The sequence below is a fragment of the Psittacula echo genome (assembly GCF_963264785.1).
Source record: "Psittacula echo genome assembly, chromosome: 3".
NCBI classification, from domain to species: domain Eukaryota; kingdom Metazoa; phylum Chordata; class Aves; order Psittaciformes; family Psittacidae; genus Psittacula; species Psittacula echo.
In genome coordinates, this window is record NC_137736.1 from 7,639,403 (window position 1) to 7,666,829 (window position 27,427).

The 27,427-nt window shown below is 43.9% G+C and overlaps 2 protein-coding genes across 7 annotated transcripts in view; one reads left to right on the plus strand and one right to left on the minus strand.

Moving 5' to 3' along the window:
* GDAP2 (ganglioside induced differentiation associated protein 2) overlaps positions 1-11,727 on the minus strand; it is a 25,081-nt gene extending 13,354 nt beyond the window's left edge. The window contains exons 1-6 of one of the 5 annotated variants that reach the window (XM_080613027.1): positions 11,598-11,727; positions 10,105-10,183; positions 9,670-9,916; positions 8,050-8,189; positions 3,790-3,943; positions 1,946-2,034 (exon numbers count right to left, since the gene is read on the minus strand). In XM_080613027.1, coding sequence (XP_080469153.1) covers positions 1,946-2,034; positions 3,790-3,943; positions 8,050-8,189; positions 9,670-9,845 — 559 coding nt within the window. In that variant the 5' untranslated portion in view covers positions 9,846-9,916; positions 10,105-10,183; positions 11,598-11,727. Of the gene's footprint in view, positions 1-1,945; positions 2,035-3,789; positions 3,944-8,049; positions 8,190-9,669; positions 9,917-10,104; positions 10,321-11,597 lie in introns of those variants that run through there. The other 4 variants (XM_080613029.1, XM_080613028.1, XM_080613030.1 and 1 more) reach the window with 4 other exon arrangements.
* The window catches only part of WDR3 (WD repeat domain 3), a 24,142-nt gene continuing 8,436 nt past the window's right edge, over positions 11,722-27,427 (plus strand). For both annotated transcript variants that reach the window (XM_080613025.1, XM_080613026.1), the window contains exons 1-18: positions 11,722-12,057; positions 13,483-13,692; positions 14,090-14,208; positions 15,811-15,889; positions 16,305-16,400; positions 16,862-16,972; positions 17,745-17,846; positions 17,960-18,057; positions 19,968-20,063; positions 20,403-20,633; positions 21,421-21,514; positions 21,924-22,025; positions 24,163-24,248; positions 24,696-24,831; positions 25,486-25,542; positions 26,243-26,343; positions 26,493-26,604; positions 26,719-26,853. In XM_080613025.1, coding sequence (XP_080469151.1) covers positions 11,887-12,057; positions 13,483-13,692; positions 14,090-14,208; positions 15,811-15,889; positions 16,305-16,400; positions 16,862-16,972; positions 17,745-17,846; positions 17,960-18,057; positions 19,968-20,063; positions 20,403-20,633; positions 21,421-21,514; positions 21,924-22,025; positions 24,163-24,248; positions 24,696-24,831; positions 25,486-25,542; positions 26,243-26,343; positions 26,493-26,604; positions 26,719-26,853 — 2,136 coding nt within the window. In that variant the 5' untranslated portion in view covers positions 11,722-11,886. The remainder of the gene's footprint in view (positions 12,058-13,482; positions 13,693-14,089; positions 14,209-15,810; positions 15,890-16,304; positions 16,401-16,861; positions 16,973-17,744; positions 17,847-17,959; positions 18,058-19,967; positions 20,064-20,402; positions 20,634-21,420; positions 21,515-21,923; positions 22,026-24,162; positions 24,249-24,695; positions 24,832-25,485; positions 25,543-26,242; positions 26,344-26,492; positions 26,605-26,718; positions 26,854-27,427) is intronic.

The window sequence follows — 27,427 nt, forward strand, 5'->3', positions numbered from 1 at the left end:
GGGTACAAAAAGAGAAGTCCCTCTCTGATTTTAGCTTACAAAGTATTCCACAGTCTGTGGAATGTGATTCTATGGCCTGCAAAATCAAGCTAAATCCAGCCTTTACAGAGACCTGTGCAAATTGCCAAACCCAGACATTCCTAGAACAAGTCATCGTGCCTAAAGTTACCAGGAAAGCAAGCTTATAAGCAAGCTACAGGAGAAGCTGGTACAGGACATTCAGCCGCACAAATCTCAGGGGTCAGCTATGCCCAAGAGGCATCTAAAAATTCTATTTGTAAATCATGAGAGAGTTTATTTCCTCTATTACTCTTCTGGAACTCCACCAAAGCTTTGGCATAAACCAGGGACGCAGTCAAGTTCCTAAGCATTTGCAGCTGAGAGGAAAAAACGTTTTGTAACCAAGCTCCCAGTCAGACATATCCTTGTACAGATGAGGTCCTTGAGCTGCAGTAATCTTGACACGTCAGGATTTTCAAGTGCTTTCCTGTCAGACTGCCAAGAGAGAAAGTGTCCAAACAAATAGATTGGTCTGGCAGTATTTTATTAAGTACTATATAGTCCTACAGAGACACCAGAAGAGAGCAATAAAAAGCCTACTCTACAGAGAATATATTAGCGTGAGTTCTCTGGGAAACAGCAGCAGAAGAAAAAAAAAAGAGGTGGGGGAAGCAGCTATTTCCAAATACTTCCTGTGCAGAAATTCGTGTAATCAGGTTGACCTGTGCTACTTTACAGGACAAATGCAGCTGTGCGGTTCCAGAGCAAGCAGTGTTCTGAACCTATGTGAGCAGATGTTTTCAGATGTCTCAGACAACAGGCAGATAGAGAACACAACAGACTAATCTGTTTCTCCAGTATCAGCACCTCTGCTGAACAGACGATAGGAAAGATTTCTCCAGTCAGCTTGCACAGCAAGAGGAAAACCCACCCCTTCCATCTGCAACAACTTCCCTATTGTGCGGGTGTACCATGCAGGAAAGTCCAGGGACTGAGTGGTGGTGGTGGAAAGCGGACAGGAGCAGGCCAATAGAAAAAGTCAAAAAAGAAAATGGGAAAATAAGAATGAGGCAAGTATATAACTTCTTCTCTGAGCTCTTTACTAGAACTATTTTCAGCCTACGAAATGTTCTGATTTGTTTTTAACAGCCTTCATTTTTTTAATAGTTTCCTCTTGAAAGCAAATTTGAGAACTTTTAGCTTATATAATGCTTTTTGGTAAGAAATTTCATAAAACAAATACTGTAAGCATAAGAACAATTTCCCCTTGTTTGTTCTGAACCTGATTCATACTAGCATTGTTTAAAGGTTCTTATTTTGGGAGACACGGAACAGCTGACTCCTATTCACCATTTCCACGCCACTCATGAGTTCATAGACATCTATTATACTCCCTTAGAGTTCACCGTATTCCAGCCTGAAAAAGACTTCAGCTTACTTAGCTATTTCTTGCCTTTCCCCATTCCTGTTGACCTCCTCAACTTCCACTATATTCTTTCTGAATGTGCAGCTTTAAAGGGTGGACAAACCAGAGATTTATAGCCTAACATACTTAATTTTGTTGTGTCTTACCCAGCTTGCTGTTTTGAACTCCAGTGAGCTGCTGTGTTCATGGAACTATTATAATCTCAAGATTTTGCTCTGTAGATTAGCCCATCATTTTGCACGTGAAGGCATCTTTTCCGGGTTATTAATTAATATATTGAAGACTATGAGTTCTAGCACAGATTCTCACGGATATTTACTGATGACATCTCTGAGAAAGGATCATTTGCTTTTATCCTCCATTTCTTGATCAACCATGGAAGACCTTTTCTTTTTTACAGCCTCTAACAAACTACAGCCCCCCAAAACCAGGGTTTCCCCATATCAACAGCAACCTGTCAGAGGTAAGTGATCTGCTGAATACTGCCATCCAGTTTGCATTGCTTTCCAACAAACTTACGCAGAGCTATGTGGGTTGCATCCTCCAAGGGGTAGCATCTTTTCAGAGAATTAATGACACAAAATCCTATGGAGCACATTGCCTGTTCCCTGAAATCCAACAAAAAAAGCAAATGAATAGACAGTCAGATGAGAAAACATGTCTGGTGGTATAGTAGCTAACACCAGTACTTTTTATCCTCTGCAGCAATCCTCTTTCAGGTTTTTGCAGAAGGATTCTTTCCTGACAAGAGGTATACATAACCACCATTACGCAGAGGAGGAGGGAACCATTAATGATTCCACAGTTTCCCCTTGTGTTTGTATTCAGATTTCTCCTTCTACCTCAGCTACATTGTTCTTGCAGTTTTCCATATCCTGAATGAAGTTCTTCCCTCAAGCTCTCTGCAATCCTTTGCAAAATACTGTCCTTCCAGCATAGGAGTGGCAGTGAGGAGGAGAAGGGGAAAAGAAGGTGCTCTTTTTTGCAAACATTCTCCCATTCTTCCACCTGACCTACCACTTGTTTTGTTGAAAGTCTAGACACAGTCCAAGGTGGCTTACTCAATGTGATTAGACAATCATTGGCATGGAAGTAACACATACTTTAAGATCAGTAAGATGCTTCCACCAGAAAAGTAAATTAGAGGTGTTACTAACACTCATCAGAGGAGTTTGAGCAAGCTCAGAGTTGGTAGACAATTTCACAAGCAACAGAATTTCCTCTAGAGAATAGATTGACAGAAAGAATTCAGTAAGCAGAATTACTAGAAACTTTAGACTGTTTATAACATGTTTCAATCCAGGCCTGACTTCGCTTGTTACTTCTGAAGCAGAACAGAACTGGCACATACTAGAAACCTTAGCTGTAATCTTGATTATGAAATCATTACTATTGTACTGTAACACATGGGGTAGATTTGAAAGAACTGATCTTCCAAACCTTAAGAAATTGTTAGGTAGGTTTTCTGACACTGCTCTTGTTCAGGTATTTTTTGTAACTGCTACCATTACAGTAGCTGTCACAGGAAAAGACCAGAATACAGGAAAGAGCAGAGATAAACAGAAAGAAAAAGACCCATTAGCTAAGAGGAAGTAAAAAACACCACAGATGAAACAGGAAAAGCTAAAATCCCCACCAACTGCAGTGAGAGGACAAGGGGTAATGGGTTAAAACTTAAACAGGGGAAGTTTAGATTGGATATAAGGAAGAAATTCTTTACTGTTAGGGTGGTGAGGCACTGGAATGGGTTGCCCAGGGAAGTGGTGAACGCTCCATCCTTGGTGATGTTCAGGGCCAGGTTGGACAGAGCCTTGGGTGGCATGGTTTAGTGGGAGGTGTCCCTGCCCCTGACAGGGGGGTTGGAATTGGATGATCTTAAGGTCCTTTCCAACCTTAACTATTCTATGAGTCTATGATTCAGAAATAAACTTGTACCCTGACTCAAGAGTTTTAGATGGCTGATGAACAGAGGCAGAAAGGCCAAATATATGAACTGATACAGCAGTCAGATCTGCCTATGGGTATATCCATGTGGCTGCAGAGACACATGAAGTTGCTGCTTGAGAAAGCTCATTTAAAGTTTTTCACAGCATGAAACCCAACACACTTACCAATGCCACCTCTCCTCAGAGTAACTGACTACTACACAGCTCTAGCTACACTGTTTCAGGATCCGAACCAGCTCAGATCTCTCTACACATTTTGACAAAAGGCGTGAAGTAGACCATGAACACACTAATGTTCTCATGTCCTTAACCCAATCCAGTATGTATGAGAAGATATTCACAGACATTTGGCCTCTGTGCAGACCTGAATAACTAGAACAGCTGTGCAGACCCTCCTGGAAGTTGTTGCATGCTTACTTGGCAAGCTGCAGGACATTCCGGTAGCAGCTGTATAGAGAGCTCTCGGCTGCTGTGCGATACCGGCTTTTGTATTTGGGTCCCACTGTGTGAATGATAAAACGTGCAGCCAAATTAAAGCCTTTGGTGAGTTTAGCCTCGCCTGTCCTGCACCCTGAAACAAATAAACACAAGGATAAATGCCAACATCATGATAACAAAGCTAGAAGCATTCAAGCCCTTGACTTCCTCCAGAGTCGGACAACAATTGAAGTCAGTGTTTTAGACATCAAATATTAAGGACAGCATTCTACCTTGTATCAGCTGCTTAGTATCACCTAGTCAGGTTGAGGTGGAAAGAGCTGTACTCATTCCTCTCAATTTTAAAATTATGCATATACAGACAAACCAGAAACTGCCAGAAAGGCTGTTTTCATTGCAGTATTTACCATGCTATATACAGAGCCAAAGGGAGAGATTATTTAACAACGTGAAGAGAACTGATGCACAAATATGCTATACAATCAGCTTTAAGTCTTTGGTTTGGGGAGACTGCTTTTTGGATAAAAGCACTAAAAGTCTCTTCAATCAAACTCACCAGCTGTTTGCAGATCTATTAATATATTAATACATTAATAGACCAAGCACTTGTTCCATCTATGCTCCCAGTACAAGGTAGCTTGCTTTGTTTTGCAAGTTTCTTCATGTCCACAAGGCAGAAGAATGATTCTCATGGAGATCATACTTTCTTGACAGACTAGTCTCCAGGCAGGGAAATTCAAGCCACACATTTAATTGTTCCATTCACAGCACCCTCCAGTTATATACTCTAGGATCATTTATTGCTTGTGGTTTTGACTGCTCTTTGGCTATTCCCTGAAAGTTACTCATACATAAGTCCTGTAATTTTTTACAAGGGAAACCTGTTTGTCAGAACTTCTGATGACATCCATAGACCCCTCTACTTCCTTCAGCATGTCAATACATTTTTGATAATGAAAAATCCAGTAACAGCTATGGGTTTTTTTCTATCTGTTTTTGAAGTCTCTTTTTATTTTGGCACCTGGAAGAAAAGCCTACTAACTCTCCCCTTCTTCACCCAAATCTAGTCCACTTCAGTTCTGGACAGCTGAAGAAGTACTTCTAGTCTCTCCCTATCTTCAAAGACAAGTATTTTCCACCGTCTTCCTTCTGCTTGTACAGCCGCACTTCAGTCTCTGATCTGACTGAAAACTAGTATTTTCACTGGATCAGCTTTTAACCTGATCTTATAGGTTAAGGTATCAGTGCCCATGAAAAGGAATGAGATGTGAACAAGTGGCTGTGACCACCTTTCTGGCAGCAGCATTGCAGTAGCTTGGCTTAAATCAATCACGAAGGTGCCCACTGAACAGGAGTGTTCACCTCCCTCACTCCGCTCTGTTCTTTGTGGTACTCAGGCAGGCTATCAGTGTGCATATGAAAGCATATTTTATGGCAAGAGACATTCCAGGTTGAAAATCTCTCTGACTCAAAACTTTAAGCATGACTTCTTAATGGCAATAACATGCTGCTTTTAACCCAACATCTTGTAAACTTTTTGATCCAATAAATCACATTGTTAGCTGCTATAGATCTCCACCTTCTGGGCTAATCAGAAGGAATATAACAGCATACTAAAACTAAGAATCCTCTTCTGCACATCCTCCAAGATATATCAGCTCAAGGGAGCAACTAAATAAGCACAATATGGAAAAAGTAGAAGCTAAACCTGAAATACTCAATACATCATCTGTGGTCCATCCAAGTCACACAGCTTGAAAAGAGCAAGCAAAGGCCTGCTGGAAAAAGTGACTTGTGAGAAAAAAAGAAGCAAGTTTGATTGAGATGGAGTTGTGAGTTCAGTAGAGAAACTAATAAATTCAGACAACCAGATGCAGCATCAGTAATCTCTAACTAGACTTACATACACTTAGTACATCCCAATGCCTTCTGCCTTTTCTAAAACTAAAATCAACAGCAAGTATTATTCCTCTTTTAAGATACAGTATGAGGTGAGCTAGTAGAACAAGCTGCACAGATCAAGGTCTGTGGCAAAATTATCAACAAAGTCAGTATTCTTTTTAATCTGAAGAGATTTCAAATATTAGAACAGCTTCTCTCCAAGTTTAAAATGGAAAGTCTGAATCCCCTATGTAAAGTGCGCAATGGGAAAAAGTCTCACTAGAGTTGGAAGACTACTGTGCATTGCTGTTACAGAACGTCCTTATTAGACTGCAACAAGTATGTGTTGATAGGCGCACATATATCAATAGCACTTCATTGGCAAGCCTGGCCCCCTGGCTGCAGTATTTCTGTGTTAATCAAAACTACGTACTGTTCCCAGGAATGCACAGGTTAGCTGAGCCTTAAAAAGAAAGCACAGGCCTTTGAAAGGTCAGCACGTCACAAACTTTAATACCATGATTTTTCTTGGCATCTATGAAACATGAATATATATCAAGCAGTAGGAATAAAGCAGGAGAGCACAAGCTGAAAATCACCATTGCATCCATTTTACTGGGTGCACCCATTTTTAGCTTTAGAGCAGAGACCATACATGTCCATTTCTTCAACAAAACATTCTCCTATGAAAAAAGTTCAAGGTTAAATGGGAAATAATGCAAAAAGGAGGTAGAGGTGACAAAAGAATCAAACTAATTTCTTAACTAAGTTGCCTTCCACTTCCACTATTGTGACAAACACACTAAAGGTATACAAAAGTCAAAGCTGTAACCCAGCCTGTCTTTCCTCCCTCGCACAACACGCCAGTGGAGGGTCACAGAATTGATTTCCGAAAAGATCTTGTCACAGGATTAAAACAAAACTATCATGTATAGGGAGTCATGAACCTGCAGAATGCGTTACAGAGAGAAGAGTTCAGTGCCTTCACGGGGTAGAGGATGCAAAAATATGCGTAACTCAGCATGGTAAAAATTTAGGAAGCTAAGCCAACTTTCACAAATAACTCCATTGACAGCTGACAGATCTCAAATTTTAAGGATGCTTTGAAACGTTACCCCTCTCTTCCTACCTCACAGAGCACACAAGGGACCCAAGTTTATTTTAGAAGAATTCTGGCATACATAGCAGGATCCTAACTATTCTGTAACACCTACGGTATTTTAACAGTTGTTTCCACCCAAAGGACAAACTGACGTTTCCCTCCCCTATGAAATGGTTACTTTTTCTTCTTGCTTTACTTCCAGGTTACTCACAAAAAGCAAGCTAAATCAGCAAAACATGATTTTCATTAAAACCACAGGATGGCTATTCAATTGTAGTTTAACCTACTGAGAGACTGTATTAGAAATATTAGTGCTCTTCTATCCATTTTGTTACTACATGGTAAGGTTAGGGCTGTTACCCAGGAGAATCAGCAGTACTATTCAGAGGTCAGCTGGGTTTCAAAATACAGCTCAGTACCATAGTTGGTAGAAATCTGAATTTCTACCTGCAAGCTAAATTAGACTTCTGTATGACCTTGGATAACTAAAAAAAAAATCTTTGTTCCTCACACACAAATAAAGAAACTCTTAATCTAACAGGCACTGGGAATAAAACTGAGTATTTGTAAATCTCATTATCAGCCATAAATTCTGTTAATAAAGAAACCAGGTCAAACAAACCTCACCCATTCCCATTCTTGATTTCCATTAGGGATGGTCCTGCAACTTTCTAAGGAAGCAGTTTGTTGTGCAGAAGAGGCAAATGAACTGAACATTTTAAGTAGTCACTAAGACTTTATTTCGACATGCAGTGTTTTATCAATCCACCTATTGTTACAATTTCCTGAGAGGCTGTGTGTGTACATTAATATCCTGAAAGAGGATACACAAAGTGTATACTAGAACCCACTTAATTTCTTCAGTGATGAACTTCAGTTCCTGTCTTCCACAGTGTATACACACTGAATAGGATAAAAACGAGAATGTACAACACTGGTGCCTCGAGTGAAAGCTTTGATAAGCTAGCTACTCAAAGTGGCTTCAGATAAGAGCAGGAATAACCGTAGCACAAAGCAATGGCCAAGCAACTTGAATATCTGGCACACACTTTCAAGGATCTGCAACCTGAACAGCAAAAAGAGAAGAGTCTAGATTGGCATATGTTTCCTCCATTTAGTTCACATTAACACCAGATGTCGGGGGGGGAGAGGGGGAAACCACTATAACCTGATTTTATTTTACGCCAAAATCCTGATGCTTTGTACTATGCAAGGACAACGGATTCAATAAGATACAAATGTCTTCAGTTACTTACCTTTGAGCTTCTGGAGTTCATCCCTCAGGTCAGGCCCAGCATGCATGAATATACTTTCAGATACTGGATTTTTATCAGTGAGAGACTCATTACTGGTATTTACTATGGCTGTACAGTTCAACAATGCTACATCGCCTTTCCTGAGGAAATAAGGGAACAGTTTATTGCAGGCCAAATGTAAGATTAAGCAGGATATTCTCAAATAAGTGCTAACAAGCAAGGAAAAGCCAAGTTAAAGGAAAAGCATTAACAATACTCCAATGCCTACAGAGTGTAGAAGACCCCGACATGCAGAATCATCCTTTACTGATGAATACTGCATGCAACCAGTCATTTCCCTAAGATCTCACAGAATCAACAATAACTTATTTATGCATGTAGAAAAAACAGCGTTTTAGTGGTATGTATGGCAGCTTAGCTAGCAGAATATGCAAAGCAGCATGTTAAACTGATGAAGTGTAATATGTTCCACAAAAACCCAAATATTCACACTTGGAGAGGACAGTCCTTGTGATATGCAGCTTTCAAAACTTCAGTGATTTTTTGCATGCACTTTCTTCAGCTTGCATACACACTATCAAGGGCACCAGAGCTCCTGCTCTTCCTCAGACCACGGAGGATCTAGAACGACACTGCAGCTAGACAAGTTTTCATTGCTTTTGTTCCAAAACTGTGACCTTGCAATTTGATCATGTTTATCCTGCTGTTCAAGGATCAAACATGCAGAAGATAAACAAAGCAGAGATGCACCAGACAATGGAGTAGCAGAACTCTGACCTGCTTTCTGTCACAACAGCAGCCATGAGGGATTTGGGGTCAAAGAGCATAGGAAGAGAAATAAAGATTCCCACATGCAGGGAGAGATTCAAATAACTGTTGAAATTGCACACATTTATTACACTGAAGCCCTTAATCAGGTTCAAGAAATCCATTTCATGGCACGTATTAACCAGAAATGGGTTCAGGCTGATTCCTGAATCTGCATCCCTGAGAAATCCTTTTCTCTTCACACTGATTAAAAGAGTTGCTCTTCTACAGAGCAAGTTCAAGCACCTGAGTTACAGGAAAGAAAAACTGATGGAGCAAGTTCACATCAGCAGACTGTACTTTATCAATTGATTTTGGCAGAAAAACACAGAACACCCAATGGAGCGAGGGGTGGGGGGAAGAGCCCAAAGAAAGCCACAAGAACCACATGAAAAAGAGGTACTGATCTCACCCAGAAAAGTGAATTCAGAATAAAGCCAACAACAACAACAACAACAACAAAAATCTATCAGACAGCAAGAGCGTTTTTAAAAAGTTTAAAAAAAAATATCAAAATGCCCGATTCTGTTTTGATATTAATCTTACAGTGTGACAGCAGTAAGTGCACTTCCAGTCTGCTGCATCAAGGAATGCTTATGAACATGCAATTTATAACCCATGGTGGAGCAAAATCTCAGATTTGCATATCTACAGTGAAGAAAAAGATTATTTTCTTCCCAGAACTGTAATGTTTCATTCAATAAAACAGGGTTTAAAGCTTTATTCTATAGCAGTGATTGTTATAGGAGGCAGTAAGATCGTGCAATAAATGGAGAAATGATGGCAAACACACCAGAACCACATGGAACTTACCATAAAATTATTTTTGCATTGATGTCTTTCCTGTATGGAAAAGGTGACCTAATATCAACTTGAGCTTTTTCAATAGGATTTTGGTGAGAGTCCAGCTGCTTAGCCTCATAGGCATCAGTCCAGCCTGGCAGATTGTCAACATCCACAAATTGGGAAGGAGCACCCAAGGGATCCATGGAATGGAAACAACAACTCCTTTCCTCTGCTAACTTTTCACACTCCAATTCTCACTGGAGTCTTCCAGGTGCTTTAAAGGAAGAAAATCAAATTACATCACCAAACTGTCCACTAAACATAATTCCTGTGGAGCCAGACCTTTCCCAAGGCTGCAGTGCAATTACAGCTAGCAGAAACAGTTTTCCCACCCGACTGCTCCCTCTCTGATTTGTTATCTGTTCTCAAAAAGGCAATGCAAATACTTGCAGTAAGACAAACCTTTTCCAGTAGTGCAAGATGAAAGCACATTCTCTAATCAATTGGTCCAACTGGCTTGTGATCTTGTGTTTTGAAAACTCTGAAAACATATATTGAAGTGCAGAAAGGACTTCAGTCTGAAAATTATTATTTCTTTATATAAAAAGAAAAAAGCAAATCTGTAGCAGGGTTATGTATAATCCATCCCTTCAGATTTCAGTCTAGCTGTGGGTCACACTTAAAAAACAAAATAAATCAATCAACCAATCAAAGAACCCCAAAAGAACATACACGACCTCCCAAACCACCACAACCCCCAAAACCACTAAACACAAAGAACCGCCTTGCAAACAAAGCAATGAAAACCTCATTCCTTCCTCCTCCCAAATCATACAACTCTCACAGCTCAGTGAATTCTGAAGCACTGCAAGTAAGGCTTACAGTTGCATAGGTCTTACGGACAAAACCCCTTCACTCAAATAGGGTTTGCAAGAATGAGAGGAACGCTGTAGATATGAATGCTGGTCAAATGAACTTGCAAACTCAACTGTAACATTTGACCTTTTTAAAGTCAGAGATGATACTGCTTGCTGGATTAAGACTCAAACTCACCAAAACATACTTTTCAATTGCCAGGACATAACACCAAGGTTACTATGTTTTCACTGTAACTACTAAACTATACTAGTGAATTAAGCCAGCACAAACATACTTGCATAAGTAACTCCAGTTTGCCACATACACACCTACTACTTAACCTTTTTACAGGTTCATAATTGACAGCATCCACAAGGGATGATTCTGAAATATGAAGTATATTCACTAGCTATGGAAAACCATCCTGAATAACCAAACATCCAACCCCAAACTGAGGCATAATAAAGGCTGCCTCTAGGACAAAGACAGCCATAAGTTCAAGGCCAGGATGGATGGGGCTAGAAGCAGCCTGCTCTAGTGGAAGGTGGCCCTGTGCTTGGCAGGGGATTGGAACTGGGCGAGCTTTAAAGTCCCTTCAACCCAAACCATTCCACGATTCTATGAAGAGCATCTACACGAAATTTTTGCCACGAAGAGTGGGGAGAAAGGCAATGAGCAAGAAGGTAAGAGCAGCTGGACTGGCTCCAACCAAAAGCTCATCTTTAACAGCATCTTCCCTCTGACGATCAGACGAAAACAGGGGCCCAAGTAGGAGATAAGAGGCACAAGAAGAGGGGCGCACATCAGCGCCTCCTGGATGTTCCCCTACACGCGTCGCCCGGGACCTCCAGCGGCGGACCCGAACCCTAAGGGGATGACGGGCTCGGAAAGCGGAACGAAGCGCTGCGAGCGGCATCCAGCCCCCTGCCCGGAGGACTGAACTGCTCTCCCACCTCCCCTCCACCCTATAAGGGCAGCGGTAACCTGCACCGCTGGGACCAAGCCGGTGAGCGGACAGCAGCTTCCTCCCGTCCCGGTTCGACCCATTCCGGTCCCACCCGGCCCCTACCACCGCGGAATCACCAGCCGCAACTCACAGGCAGGCCGCGCCGCCGCCAGCCCCACCCGGCCACACGGTCCCGGTCGGCGCCGGCTCGGCGACATCACCCAGAAATGCGCAGCAGCCGCCGCACGCTTCCGCTTCCGGGAAGAGCCGTTCGCCCACACCCCCACCCGCCGCAGAGCTGCCCGGTTCCGGGCACTTCCGGGGCGGGTTGTCTCCGCCTGCCTTACAGCACTTCCGGGCTCGGTACATGTGGTGGCCGTTAGCTGCGGCCGGGGTTCCTCAGCGCCTTCCGGCGCTTCCCGCTACAGCCCGGTACCGCCATGGGCCTCACCCGGCAGTACCTGCGGTACGGGCCGGCCGCGCTCTTTGGGCTGGTGGGCAGCGCTAAGGGTAATGTGGTCTTCGTGGCGCTGCGCGGGGAGCGGGGCCGCTACGTAGCCGTGCCGGCCTGCGAGCACGTCTTCGTGTGGGACACTCGGAAAGGAGAGAAGGTGAGAGCGGGGCCCGGTTTTGTGGGGCGGACACACACACGCTGATGAGGGGCAGCCACCTGCGGCGTGGGGGTGTGGGGGGTAATCGTGTGATGCGTGGCGTTTTGGAGCCACCCGAAGCAGAAGTGTTTGTGCTAGTGGGCTTAAGGGAAGCGCCACCTCCACATCTTCCCCATCCTCCTTTTCTGTAGTCTAAGCACATAGAATCACAGAACAGTTAGGGCTGGAAAGGACCTTAAGATCATCTAGTTTCAACCTCCTGCCGTGGACAGGAACTCCTCACTCTAGACCATGTCACCCAAGGCTCTGTCCAACCTGGCCTTGGACACTGCCAGGGATGGAGCATTCATAACTTCCCTGGGCAGCCTGTGCCAGCGCCTCACCACCCTTACAGTAAACTTCCTCCTTACATCTAACCTGAGCTTCCCCTGTTTCAGTTTGAACCCATCACCCCTTGTTCTATCACTACAGTCTCTGATGAAGAGTCCCTCTCCAGCATCCTTGTAGGCCCCCTTCAGATACTGGAAGCTGCTCTGATGTTTCCACATAGCTTCTCTTCTCCAGGCTGAACAGCCTCAACTTCTGTTTGTGGTGTGAGTGTGCCCTGGTTGAATTTCATTGTTGATTCTTTGAGATTTGCCTTTGGTATCTCAGTTGGAGAAGTGTAATTAATGTGACTGTAATTACTGTAATTACAGTGACTGTAATAAGTGTAATTATAGTGACTGGAAAGCTTTTCCCTGTTTAGCTGGTGACCAGAAAGTTATGGGATGAAATAGACATGTTGTGGAATTTGTTTTCAGCTTTGGAACTGGGCTTTCATTGTAAAAGTTGTATCCCATAGGTGTTTGTGAGCTGTAAAGTTAAGGACTTTGCTACATGTTGCATCCTGTCAGATTCTGAAATCATAGTAAGTACTGCTGTCCACTGCAAACTGAATTCAGGATTTGCTTTACAGCCCCTAGAGTGTTGACTGCTGGCATGTTGTTTTGGAGGTGTTTTTGTCTTTCTCAAGTTCCTGTGTAGCCTATGGTAAAGAACTCTGTCCTGTACCTAAGAAAGACCAAGAGGTGATGGGTCAGGAAGAAGCTTTCAGACTTTAAACTTGGGCAATGTTACTTGCTTTCTGGCACTTAAAATGCAGGGGGAGAAGTTTTGGCTTTGGAGTTCCAGGACTCATTCTGCGCCAGTTTTCTGTTTGATTATGAGAAATTACTTCCCTTCTAGCTGCTGTCTCCCTTGTAAAATGGAGGTAATGACACTGTATTTGGTGCAGGAAGTGGAAAAATGAGCTTCTAAAGCGACAGAAGTGCTCAGTTGGAAGTTCAGTAGAAGAGTACAGTATATACTTTGTGCTGTGTAAGTATCTGGCTCTAACATGTCATTTATCTGTATTGTATGTGTTTTGTCTCCTAAAAATTGCAGGTTGTTATCCTCAAGGGTCTTAAGCAGGAGGTCAGTTGTCTCTGCCCCTCTCCAGATGGGTTGCACCTGGCTGTTGGGTATGAAGATGGATCCATCCGTGTCTTCAGCCTCCTAAGTGGAGAAGTGATTATCACTTTCAATGGACACAAGGCTGCAGTTACAGCCATGCAGTATGACCATCTGGGTGGCAGGCTGGTATCTGGCTCAAAGGTGAGGGTTGCATGTCTGGAGGACAGCGCTTTCATAGAGATGCTCCATGGAGAAGGCTGACCTGCTCTAAAATGTTTGGTATTTTAAGTGGGTTATGTGGCCTCTGCCTATAGAACTGGGAGAGCAACTGAGGCTGCAGGGCAGGAATAGGGTACCAGTAGATCTGTTAAAGTGAAGAAGCTTGTGAGTCAGGAATAGTAAAAGCAGCTTTTAACTGGGGCAGAGGTGCATTTATTGGCCTGAATGCACCTTTGGGGAAGAAATGTCACTTGCATTAATCATCCCTGACATTCAAATTGAGAGGGAGAAAGCGTGCTCCTAGGTAGTGTCTCATAGCAGAGATAGGTGTTTTGCAGAGACAAATGTCAGTCCCTTAGAGACACTCTATCTGTTCCAGGATACAGATATCATTGTGTGGGATGTCATCAATGAGAGTGGTCTGTACCGGCTGAAAGGGCACAAGGATGCTGTCACTCAAGTCCTTTTATTGAAGGAGAAGAACCTGCTGGTCACCAGGTGAGCCAGGCTAAGTGTAGTAGTTGATCAGGAAAGCAGCCATGGTTTTACTTGCAATTTAGGCATCTTGGGTGCTACAGCCATTTGTATTTACCTTTTCAACTCATGGTATCTCAGACCCACCAGTATTTTAGAGTATGATTTTGCCATGTCCACAGATTTCTTAAGTCTGATGCCTGAATACAAATATGGCACACAGAACTGAAATGTTCATTATGTACATAGCAATTTTTGCTGTTTATCTTGAAGAATTAAGCAGACTTACCTTCTGAAGGTGTAATTCATACAGCCATAGGATAGAAAAATTGCCTCCTGGTAAGCTGGATTATAGGAATTAATTAAAAGATGAGAGATGGTTTTCTGAGTTGGTTTTCAGTTATTCAACATGAGCTGCTAGTGACACTATCCCTTTAATAATAAATGGCTGACAGAAGATACTCAAATACCAGTCAATGATTTGTTTATCAATAGTCACCTAATAGCTAAATAGAAATCAGTTCAGTGTAAAATTAGAACAAGTTTCTTGTGCCTTTTTTTGTTGTTTCCAATGGAAAAAGTCGTATTTTGTTGGTTTGGTAGATGGTGTCTGTTTTTTAATGCAATTTCAAGTCCTTGCAGACCAGCTTTAGAAATGGTTCTTAATTCTAAATTGGGATAAAGAAATCTGCTCTATTTATTTTATTGACAGAGCAGAGATCCTGCTTTTCTTGAAATAAAATGGTGCTTATTTACTTTATATTGGGTTTTTTTCTCCCAAAGAGCTAACTGCAGTCCTTTGTGTACAGTTTTCTTTGGTGATACTTTCATATGTTGAGTTTACAGGTATCTTTGGACACTGTGTAACAAAAGAGATGCATTAACAATAAATACCACTTGTAATCAGATCTTTTTCTTGTCCTGAGGGAGCTTACTAATGGAACAAGCTTTATATTTTGGTTTAGTTGAAACTAATGGAGCAAAATAGGCACTAGCAAAGTTACAGCCCCCCAAAAAGAGTACTAAATATTGTAAGGTGTACTGAGAGAATCTATATAAATGTTCAAATTACTTTTCTGAGGTGTTCTTGTAGTATTGGAGTAGCATAATATGGCCAGAAATGTCTTTTAAGGAAGATCTAATCCTACGGGGGCTTTGAAGGACTTAAGGAGCTGTAATTCTCTGTTAGGAGGAGCTGTTCAGAATGAAGGAATCTGCTTTTCTTGTAGCCTAGTGAATGCACAGGAATGGCACAGGTTGAGAATGTAGAGGGGAAGTTTTAGAGGCAGCTTTAGAATTGATCAGGACTTTGCACTTACCATTCTCACCCTAAGTGAAGAGTATTGTTCTTGCCCTAAATAAGTGAGAAAGGAGGCTGTGTGACACTTGGGCTTGCGGCTGAATCCAGGGGAGGAAGCAGTTTTCAGTGGTGAGCTAAATACCTTTATGCAGTACCTTTGTATTGCTATACTTTGTTCTTGCATAGCTTGAAAATTCAACATCTGAGCAGCTGCTTTGTGAGATGTTGTGGCATGGTTTAGATTGTTTTTGTTTCTACCACTTTTCTAAGCACGTGAGCTCTGGCAGTCTTTCCTTATGTCTTGAGTTTTTCCTTCTTTATACTAGCGGCAAAGACACGTTGGTGAAATGGTGGGATCTGGACACCCAGCACTGCTTCAAAACTCTGGTTGGACACCGTACTGAGGTAAAGAGGTTGTGTGGAGAGCTGTTGGGCTGGAGGGATTTAGGATTATATGTCATAGAATCACAGAATGGTTTGGGTTTTAAACGACCTTAAGATCATCTACTTCCAACCCCTCTGCCTTGAGGAGGGACATCTCACACATGGCTCACTTTGCTCTCTTCCTGCTCTCATGAGTTGTAAACTGGCACTTTGGTATATTTTGTTTGTCTTTAGGCTTTAGGGATGAGCAAATGAGAAATTTCCAAAATTTCCACACGCTGTGGGTGACTCCAGTACAGATGTACTTGGAGGAAGTCCTGGCTAGATCCAGTCTCCTGTTGGTTGCTGTTTAAATAAATCAATTAAAGATGCTCTGTTGTTGTTACAATAGTTAAAGGAGCCATAAGCCAGTTCCTCATGTTGTGCCTCTGGACAGGTCTGGGGGATGGCCTTGATATCAGAAGAGAAGCGTCTGGTCACTGGGAGTGCGGACAGTGAGCTGAGGGTGTGGGATATCGCATATATCCAGGAGGTAAGATACTCCCCCTGTAACCCTTCACAGCCTTGCCCAGCTGCTTGTCTGTGAACTAAGATGGGAATGGAACATGTTAGATCTGGTTGCTGTTCTGGGAAACTGAGCCAAAGGAATGTCTTTGCTGTTTGAGGGGTTCAGAAGCTGCTCTAGGGATAGACTTTGCTGTTTTCTGTGCTTTGAGCTTTCATGCGGACCTATGAACACTTCCAGAACAAGATTTCCAGATCTTGTGTCAGATCTTCCTGCCTTCTGGCTTATGGCTAGAGAAGGTTGGTCTTGTGGGTGGATCATAAGGCAGGGAGGACACAGTGTTTGGTGTCTGCAGACATGCTATAGGCAACTCCTTAGTTGCAGTGCACACTAGCCACTTGTTCCTCCAGGGAAATGAAATGTGAGACAGAAGCCAGAACACTCTTGTGATTTAAGGTATTCCTTATGTTCTTTTTGTCCATGAGCAGGTAAAAGACCCTGATGAGCCAGAATCCAAGAAAAGCAAAGGGTCTTCACCTGGAGCACAAGAAAACACTGAAGAGGATGAGACCCTAGAGCTGGATGAGCATCCTGAGGAAGTAAGCTGTTTTCCATGTTGTCTGTGGGATATTGTGTCTTAACCCCATTTTCATGGTTCTGCTTGCAGAGCCAGGAGGAGTTTTAGAGCTGATCACACTTTGCTTCTCTGTGTTGGGTTTATACCCCAAGTGTCATATTTAGCCTGCTAGGGAAGTTGTCATAATTCTTATTTTGCTTCTTGACATCTTCCTCAGCAGCAGTCAGAGTTGTACCATAACAAAATACGGCATGAGATTTGACTGCAGAAAGCCATTCCCACTTGTGCTGCTGGTGAAGACTTTACTGACTGTCTTCCCAGTAGAATTTTCCAGCGTCCTGCTCAGATTTCAGAATGCATTTAGTTATGGTAGATACCTGACCTTGTTAAATACTTCTTCAACTTCCTTTCCAGCAGATTTTCCTCCCTTCAGTCATCTGTTTAAGAGTCTCTGTTATCACCACCTCTGCCTCTTCTGACAGAGGAACTGAGCTCTGCTGCTGTTGTACATAAAAAATTAGCTCTGTCTTTACTGGCAAGCTGTAGTCATTTAATTCTTCCACTGAGCCTGTCAATGATTATTTTCAGCTAAAAAGCAGCAAAAGTTCAGGAGACAAGCTCAGAGCTCACAAAATGCTTGTTTTGTCCCTAGGTTATCCTTGCTAGCTGTTCTACCAGGACCCTGTAGGTTTATTTCCCCCTTTTCCTCTTGACTTCGCTTGCCAGTAGATTTCGGAGTTTAAGAAGATCCCTTGACCTTTCAGACCAGAGTTGTTCTCCTTCTTTCCTTATAGCGCCTTGTAAAGTGCAGCAAAGTTGGATCCATCATGCGGGAAGGGAGAGACCGAGTAGTAACTCTTGCCACAGACCGAACGAGCAAGATTTTGGCCTGCCATGTAAGTAGTTTGGGCTCTGCTATCAAGCTGTAGATGAGGCTTGTAGAAACTTTGGTTAACTTCTGTATGACCAGGGCTTTGCATGCATCTGACTTTATTTGCTCTGTCTTTAGGGAACAGGTGCTGTTCTGGAAGTGTTCTCTGTCCTTTCTGAAGAGGAAATCCGGAAGAAATTGGAAAAGAAAATGAAGAAAGCAAAGAAAAAAGCCAAGTAAGCAGTCTTTTGCATGTATTTGGAAGCTGTCTGTTTCCAGAGAATTGCTAGAAAAGCCTTTCAGCAGCACGACACAGTGGTTGAACTCCAAGCTACTTGTTCTCTCCCTGATAGCTGTTCTGTTCTGGGGTCACTCTTCCTGTGCATCCTTAGTGCTTGTCTGAACAATACTACTCCCAGAGTCTAAGGAAATGCCTCCCTGCAAAGAAAGCTAATGCGTGCGATTGAATTGACATAAAATGGGTTTTTCAGAGCTGCTCACTTCTACCTGATAATACATATTTACACTGCTTGGTGCATCAAAGAATGTCCTTGATAGGATGTACAGGAATGAGAGTTTTATCTGGGAAGTCGGAGTGACTCTGTTACCTCATCTCCTCTTTTACAGCAGGCAGAGATACAGGTGAGAGCTTTCTTAATGTTTAATTTGTGTTTAGTGTCTTTCTGGGTATCCTGGCACTTAACAGGGGCCTTAAAGCAGCCATTAGGAAGAGGTCTGGCTCCAGGGTAGAAACTGAAGCACAGGGTATGTAAATCTGGAGATGGATTTTGGCAATGGCTGAGGACTTTGGATGAGTGGTAGGACATGAGCAGAAGCTGAACTCCCTCTCAATCACAGCTCTCTGTTGTCTGTTTTAGAATTGTAGAATGGTTTGGATTGGAAAGAACATTAAGATCATTCAGTTCCAACCCCCCTGCCATGGGCAGGGACACCTCACAAAAGACCATGTTGCCCAAGGCTCTGTCCAACCTGGCCTTGAACACTGCCAGGGATGGAGCATTTACCACGTCTTTGGGCAACCTGTGCCAGGGGCTCCCCACCCTCACAGTAAAGAACTTCTTCCTTATATCTAACCTGAACTTCCCCTGTTTAAGTCTGAAGCCGTCACCCGTTGTCCTATCGCTGCAGTCCCTGATGAAGAGTCCTTCTCCAGCACCCTTGTAAGCCCCCTTCAGATACTGGAAGGCTGCTATGAGGTCTCCACGCAGTCTTCTCTTCTTCAGGCTGAACAGCCCCAACTTTCTCAGCCTGTCTTCCTATGGGAGGTGCTCCAGCCCCTGATCATCCTTGTGGCCTCCTCTGAACTTGTTCCAACAGCTCCATGTCCTTCTTATGTTGAGGACACCAGAACTGCACACAGTGCTGCAAGTGGGGTCTCATGAGAGCAGTGTAGAGGGACAGGATCACCTCCTTTGACCTGCTGGTCATGCTCCTTTTGATGCAGCCCAGGATACTTTTGGCTTTCTGGGCTGGGAGCGCACACTGAAGCCAGCTCATGTTAAGTTTCTCATCAACCATCACCCTCAAGTCCTCCTCCTCAGGGCTGCTCTGAATCTCTTCTCTGCCCAACCTGTAGCTGTCCCTCGGATTGCCCCCGACCCAGATGTAGGACCTTGCATTTGGCTTGGTTGAACTTCATGAGGTTGGCATTGGCCACGTCTCAAGTGTGTAAAGGTCCCTCTGGATCCCATCCCTTCCCTCCAACCGCACAGATTGGTGTCATTGGCAAACTTGCTGAGGGTGCATCAGTCCCACTGTCCAGGTTGACGGCAAAGATGTTGAACAGAATCAGTCTCAACACTGACCCCTCAGGGACACCTTGTCAGACATTGAGCCATCTTTTGTATTCATTTTTTGTTTTGCATCCGTCTTTATAACGTGCCTTTTTCAAATGCTTTGGTTCCAGAAGAGATAGTCTTTTTTTTTAGGGGAGTTTGTCTCTTCAGTAGTCTGCATACCAGCATGATCTGTCTCACCCTGTTCTTAAAACGTAGTTAGCCCTGCTGGGTAAGTGGGTGGTTGTTCTCAACAGGCTAAGTGGTTTTCTTGTTATTCACTGTCTCTGTTAAGTTTGTGTTGGCTGTGCTAGGTTATTTCATTCTTCTCCATTACCTGACATTCCTAGACAGAACTCCGAAGAGGAGCCTGAAAAGAGTGTGGAGCTGAGCCTGCAGGAGGAGATTCAACGACTGACTAACATCAGAGCTTCTTCTAAAATCAAGTGAGTGGAAAGCCTGTTGTAGAGGCTGAGCTGTGGCTGTATAGCTACTTGGGAAGAACTGCGCACAGCTCAGTATAGGGAGAGGTAGAAGTTTACTCCTTGACATGTGTTCTGCTTGAAGCTGGGAAGAGGCCTGTGATGATCTCCGATCCATTTACACCTCTTCCACAAGTATGGTCCCCTTCTTGCACACCTCTGTGAGTTAGTGTGGACTTGCTTGTGGCATGCGCTCTGCCTATATTCCTCTTTTTCAGTTGTTCTTGATATTTGATCCCTCCTACATTTTGTCTTGTTGCCCCTGTGTACAGCTCTTTTTCTTTTTTTGGTCTAATTTAACAGGTCATTTGACTTGTTTCTCTCTCCAAAAGGAGAGCTGAAGATTGTTCTGCTGCTCCAGAACAACATCATTGAGTCATACAACCTGAACCTGTCAGCACAAGTCCCACAGGCTGTCCATGCATCCAAGATAACCATTGGAGGCCACCGTAGTGATGTCAGGACGTTGGCTTTCAGCTCTGACAACATTGCCATTCTCTCTGCAGCTGCAGAGTCTGTAAAGGTTTGGAACAGGTACGCAGATCAGTTGTGTCACTCCCCTCTGCCCTATAGTTTAGTCTCCCAGAACTCGGGGATGCTGTGTTCAGATGGGCAGTGATAAGGGGCTGATGGAGAAATATGAAATAGTGAATGAAGTAAAGGAAATAAACAAAAAGTTATTTGACTTCTTTCCTTCTTAGGAAAACTGAAAAGCTATGGAACTAAAACTCCATAATTAACTCATGGAGTTTCTTGCTGTAAAGCAGCACTGAGACTAAGTTTTAGTAGCAGGTATGGAAAGATAAATACCTAAACACAGAGGTCGTATATAGCAGTCCAGTATAGACTGTATTTTGCTGCTTTTTTTCCATTTTAATAAGAGGTACTAACCCTGAGCTAGCTACTACCTGTTCTTTTGGGAACATGTGGGTTTCTTGGCATTGTATCAGAAGGATCTAGTATTAGACTGAGTAAGCTGCTGTTTTGATCTAGAGGGTTGTCCCAGTGTTTCCTGAGTGCTGTGGATTTCAAGCTCTATTTCCTTTGAGCATGCTGTCATACTTCTTCTTCCTCTCCTGAATGACAGGAGCTGTCCTTGCTCATAACAGCAGGAAGTCATGATGGTGGACTGTGTAACGGCATGTTTTTATGGAAAATGTTCTTAGTGATGTTGGATAGCATTTGGGTCATAGCATGGTGGTGGTGTATCTTCTGGCCCCAGCTGAAAAGACAGCCCTGGGCAGAGGCCACCGTGGAGCATGTCTCAGTGGGTCAGACTGTGTGTGTGATAAGAGGTTTTGGGCTTTGCCTTTATCTCCAGAGCGACCTTGCAGTGCATCCGGACAATGGACTGTGAGTATGCACTCTGCTCGCTCTTTGTCCCAGGAGATCGGCAGGTCATCATTGGCACCAAGGTAAGCAGTATGCTTTTCTACTCCAGAAACAGCTTTCATAATGTATTTCCAGACTTGGGCATTTCCAGACTGGTCAGCTCTGGAAATATGCTGTAAAAATGTCATGAAGGCAGCCTTACAGAAAATACATTGCATCTCTTTATCTGGAGCATTCTGGTTTAGGTGTAAAAACCTCTCTTAAGTCAGGTTCTGCTCTATTCCCAAACTCTTTATGTAGCTTTTGTGGCTTTTTGAGCTGGATAGCTTTGGCAAGTCACTGATGGGAATCAGGAGTTTGGACATCTGTGTGTAACAGCCATCTAATGAAGCTGTCTGCCAGCGAGATGTGTGGCAGTACTCTTCCACTGGGAGCTCTCATGTGTCATCTCAACGGACTGATTAGTCCTCTGTGATATATCTTTCTTCCCAGACAGGGAAGCTGCAGCTGTATGACCTGGCTTCTGGGAGTCTGACAGAGACACTTAATGCGCACGACGGGGCGGTGTGGTCCATTGCTCTTTCACCAGACCAGGTAACTCAGCCACCATTCTAAGGATCATCTGTTGCACAGCCTGTCCTGCGTTTGCACTACTGATGAGAGCATGGGATCCCTTCATCCTGGGAGGTGGAGGATGCAGCTGGTAGTCTCTAAGAACTTTAAGCTGTGGATACAGGCACAGTTTGTTGAACTACCTCTCTAGCTGTGTGGCACATGGCAGTAAGTCTGGGCTGTGTGGAGCCTCATCTTCATCGCCTAATCTGGCTTCTGCATGATTGAGAGCACTTGGACTTCCCTGGTGGAATTTGTGTGTGCAGCAATACAGACCTTGTGGATCTGTATTGTGTTCCCTTTGTGTTCTACCTGTGGAGAGCTTCAGCCCCTGTAACCTGCTGCGGTGGCTGATGAACCAGTTTAGTTTGCGGCTTCTCTGCTGGATTAAAGATCTTGTTAAACATAGTGAGGTTTTTCCTTTGTGTGGCACTCGTCTTGAATGACCAAGTCACCCTTCCCATCTAGCTGATGGTCATTAGGGTGAACTTCTCCTGTTCCTGCAGGATGTGTTTTCCAGGCTCTTAGTTCTTGTGCTTTTTCAGTTACTGTAGTAATTTTTTTGCTGGTGGCCCGGGATCTGGGTGCATTGTGTAATAGGGATTACAGCAGTGCCAAATGCCCTTTGGGATCCATCCAAGGGCTTAACTAACTCTTTCGATCTTAAGGAAAAGGCTAATCCCCGACAAGTTAATTTTCCGTAAGCTCTTTTTTCCATATTCAGTTACCTTTCTTTGTTTGATGGAGACCGTAATTACCTGTTTGTTCTGTTGACCATCTTCACAGTTACCAGACCTGCCTGTTTACTCTGTCTGAATGATAGTGTTACATTAGTTTCTTCTGCCCATATTTCCAAAGTTGCTGAGAATGGAAATTGAGAGTTTAGAGAATTCTCTTCATCAGGGACTGCAGGGATAGGATAAAGGGTGATGGGTTCAAACTGAAACAGGGGAAATCCAGGTTAGATACAAGGAAGAAGTTCTTTGCTGAGGGTGGTGAGGTGCTGACACAGGTTGCCCAGAGAAGTGGGGAATGCTCCATCCCTGGCAGTGTTCAAGCCCAGGATGGACAAAGCCTTGGGTGACATGGTCTAGGGTGAAGTGTCCCTGCCTATAGCAGGGGGTTGGAACTGGATGATCTTAAGGTCCTTTCCAACCCAAACTATTCTATGATTTTGCATTGTTCTGCTCTGTAAAAATCTTGGATTTGGGGAATCTGAACCATTGATTTATTAACATCTGACATGGGTGGTAGCTGCTTTTTAACAGCCTTGTGAGTTTTTGGAGCAGTTTTTCATTACTGTTTTGTAATGTGATTATGGAACATGTTGTTCTTTTCCTGAGCACAACAGATGATAAATGTTTCCTGAACCCATGCTTACTGAGCATTGCTGTTTAATAGTTCTCATCCTAGCCTCCCTAACTCACTCTACTTGGCCTAACCGCTGTAGCTGTAGAAATCTATTTGTGTCTTATACTCCTTGTATCAATTTTGCTCTATTACCACAGTTCAGGTTCATACTGGTTTCTCTCAGTTTCCACTTCTTGTTGTATACGCCTATCTTTTCTCATGTTGCACTAGAAGCTGGAGTGGTTTTTAGTTGGAATCAAAACCATAGCAAGTAAAAACCTGCCTGAGATTCATTTATCCTACAGATTAAAACGTAGGGGATAGATTTTTCCCATGTTATTAGTGTAAAAGGGATGATGTTGAACTCTTCCTCCTTTAGAAGGCTGTGCTTGTGGGGTGGTGGTGTGAGCGATCTGGTAAGAGTGAGAAGGTGCTTGTGTTTTGCGGGCAAGCTGACATCATTACCTACAGCTGAGATTAATGCTTTCAGGCCCAAAGTTTCAGTCCATATCTCAACATTTGGAGTCTTTGTCTTTGAGGTCCCCGTCAGAGCTTTTGAAACAGTTGTTGTTGCTCAGCCAATGGGTAGTGCATGATCTAACCATAGCAAGTGCTCCTGGTGGTGTCCACTTCTTCATTAATAGTGTAGGAATGTGGGACATTTCAAAAGCCACCTTGTGTGTTGACAGTTCCTTGCTGTAGAATTTCTCTGGAATACAGCAACACTAGTTTCAAATATGGTGATTTTTTTTTTTGCTTTCCCCTGCAGCGTGGCTTTGTGACAGGCGGTGCTGATAAATGTGTCAAGTTCTGGGAGTTTGAGCTTGTGAAGGATGAGAGCAGCATTCAGAAAAGGTGAGAAAATAAACCTTTTGAGACTACGTTCAGCTGCAGTATTCATTGTTACTGATGCTTTGGCCTTTAGTGTGCACTAACAAGTGCCCATGACTTGTATGTGGAACATGTGGAGAAGAGCGTGAGCTCAGTCCTGTTTTGTGAAGGTCTGAGCTTTGTTCAGCCACTTCAAGGACACTTGCCATATTCTGATCCCTTGCTTTTGTGGGAGTGTAGCTTCTAATCAAAGGATGGTCCTCCAGCTCAGACAGCAGTAAATTTAGCAGTGAATTTTATCAGCCTGCAGTGCTGTGCTTATTTCTAGGCCTGTCTTCTTGTAATGAGGAATGGAATGCTTGTGTGTTAGAATTAACTTGCTTTCCCAGGGTGCAGTCTGAGAGTTGTATTTTTATCTCTTCCCAACTTGTTTGTTTGGGATAACAATTGTTTTTCTCTTCTTGTTGCTAGGCTTTCTGTGAAACATGTGCGTGTTTTGCAGCTGGATGAAGATGTCCTCTGTGTGAGGTACAGCCCCAACCAGAAGCTGCTGGCTGTCTCCTTACTGGATTGCACTGTGAAAGTTTTCTATGTTGACACACTCAAGGTACATGACCAAATGGGCTGTCAGGCTGTGCAGAGTTTGATGCAGTTGTAGCCTGATTGGGAATACGTATTGTGGGACACTAGTAAGAGACCACGCATCCCACTTCAGGTGCCTGTTTGCTAGCAAACCTGTCAGAACCATGACTGGCCAACACTGGGGAGAAGATAGTTTTTCACCTGGGAAGTATTGTGAACCTGCATGTGCAAGGTTCACTCTAAACCCTGAGGGCATGGTGGTTCTCCAGAGCTGCAAGGCACTGTAAAGACGGATGTGTCACACATGGCCTTAGATAGGGCGTAGCAGAGGCAAAGCCTAGGAGAGGAGAATCTTCCTTGTGATCAGTGTGTTGTGGTTTTGTGGGTTGTTTATTAGCACATGAATGTTAGGGAGTGACACAAGACAGACCAGCACTGATAGGCAAAGAAGAGGAGAGAGAAACTCCATAGGGAGCAGCGATTAGCATCAGCGTTAGCTTAGTTCACTTGAGTACTTCCACCCTCAGTTCTGCCATCATGGCCCTGCTGCTAACAATGAAAGTGGGGCAGCGCTAGAAAGACAGCACTCCTGAGGCACAACAGAGCTAGCCTGGAGCTTGAGATTTGCATACATCTCTACCCAGAATGTCTTAACTGAGACACCTTTCTTCTGCTTCAGTTTTTCCTTTCTCTGTATGGACACAAGCTGCCAGTGCTGTGTATGGACATCTCCTATGTAAGTATCATTAGGGCTGTGTGTTAGGTGGAACTACAATGATACTAATGACTGCAAGAACCTCTGCTGGCAGCCAGGCCTCTAAGATAGTGCTTTCTTGTCACCTCCTTGCTCTGACTTAGCAGTTTCTTAATGGGACACAGCAAGCCCCTCCTTATCCTGCAGTTCTGTGCTCACCAGGAGGGTCACTGAGTAGTGGCCATGACAGAACTGACCAGGGCATTCTGTGAGCAAGTGGAAATCAAAATGCTGTGGTGGTTTCCTGCACTCATCTCTAAGAGATACAGCTTGCTCTCTGCTGAAGTTACTGACTCTGTGAGAGGAGCTTGAATTCTTTCATAGTGTGAGCAGAGAGCAGGTGCTGAGGTGGAGCAGCCTCCTCATGCCTGTTCATTCTTGGGCTGTATCTTGTTCTGGGGTGTCCTTGGGAGGAGGCTTATTGGAAACCAAAAATGTCAAGATATAGCTAAGGTCTTAAATGCCTGCAGAGGTTCAGAAGAGAGGAAGGGTGCTGTCAGTGGGCTGTGCTAGTAGCACAGGCATGGTCCACCCTGGCGAGAGGTGATGGAGGGGTTGGGGGGAGTATGTTTCAGGAGCCAGGTGTCTGTATACTCAGCAGTTCTTAGTCGTTGGTTCAGCAGCAATTCTTCATGGGGCTGCCAGCCAGTTCCCCCACACCTTCCTCTCTGTTGCTCTGTAGGATGGGACTCTAATTGCAACTGGCTCCGCTGACAGGAATGTGAAGATTTGGGGCTTGGATTTTGGGGACTGTCACCGCTCTCTCTTTGCCCATGATGACAGGTCAGTCAAATTTTACAGCATCTCTGGGCTGTGGGCTATATTGTCTTCAAGGGATTGTGATCCAGCAATAACCCTTTTGTCCAGCATTATGTGGGGGTAGGTCTGCAGTGTTCCCCAGGTGGGTGAATTTCAGCCTTTTTCCCTTTCAGTGTGATGTATCTGCAGTTTGTGGCGAAATCCCATCTCTTCTTCACAGCTGGGAAGGACAGCAAGATTAAGCAGTGGGATGCAGATAAATTTGAGCACATCCAGACACTGGAGGTAGGAAATTTTAGAGACTGTTGGAAGCAAGCATTATTCCTTTATGAGCAGCACTTTCCTCAGGAGTGGGAGCTGGGTGGTATTCTTGTCTAACCTCTTCTGTCTGCCACACAGGGGCATCACAAGGAGGTTTGGTGTTTGGCACTCAGTCCCAATGGAGACTACGTGGTGTCGGCATCCCATGACAAGTCCCTGCGCCTCTGGGAAAGGACGAGGGAGCCACTTGTTCTGGAAGAGGAGAGGGAGATGGTGAGAATTGTGTCCTTCGTGCCAAAGACAACTGTTTTCTCTTTGTTTTTCACTGTGGAGGAGTCTGGCTCCACACTTGGCAGGTTCCTCACTGCTAACCACAGCCTGGTGTCGAGGTGCCTAGGGTTGACTGGCACCTTTTGTACAATGGGACTGTTGCCCTGAGCTGTCTAGAGAGAGCACTGCAGATGCTGCAGGTGCTTGCTTGTCTGCTGCATTGCAGATGCCTGACTGACTTGCTGTCTGCTTTGCCTCTCTCTTGCTTCTCAGACTTTACTCTAGAGCTGTGTTTTTCAACAGGTCAGTTGTCTACACTGTTTGACCTCTTATTCTCCTGTGCTCCTTTCAATGTGTGTGCTTTGTAGGCAGCTCAGCAGGTGGCTGTTGTGGAGTGATGGAGAGCACTGCTCCTGTTAAATGCAGTTTGTTTTGTTTTCCCCTTTTCCAACAATGACAGGTCTATTCTATTTTAGAGACAGGCCCCAAAGCTCAGGGAGGAGGGAATAAGCCCGTTCTCCATTTTAAGCATATATTCATGTAGCATATATATATGTGAATCATAGACTTGCAGAAA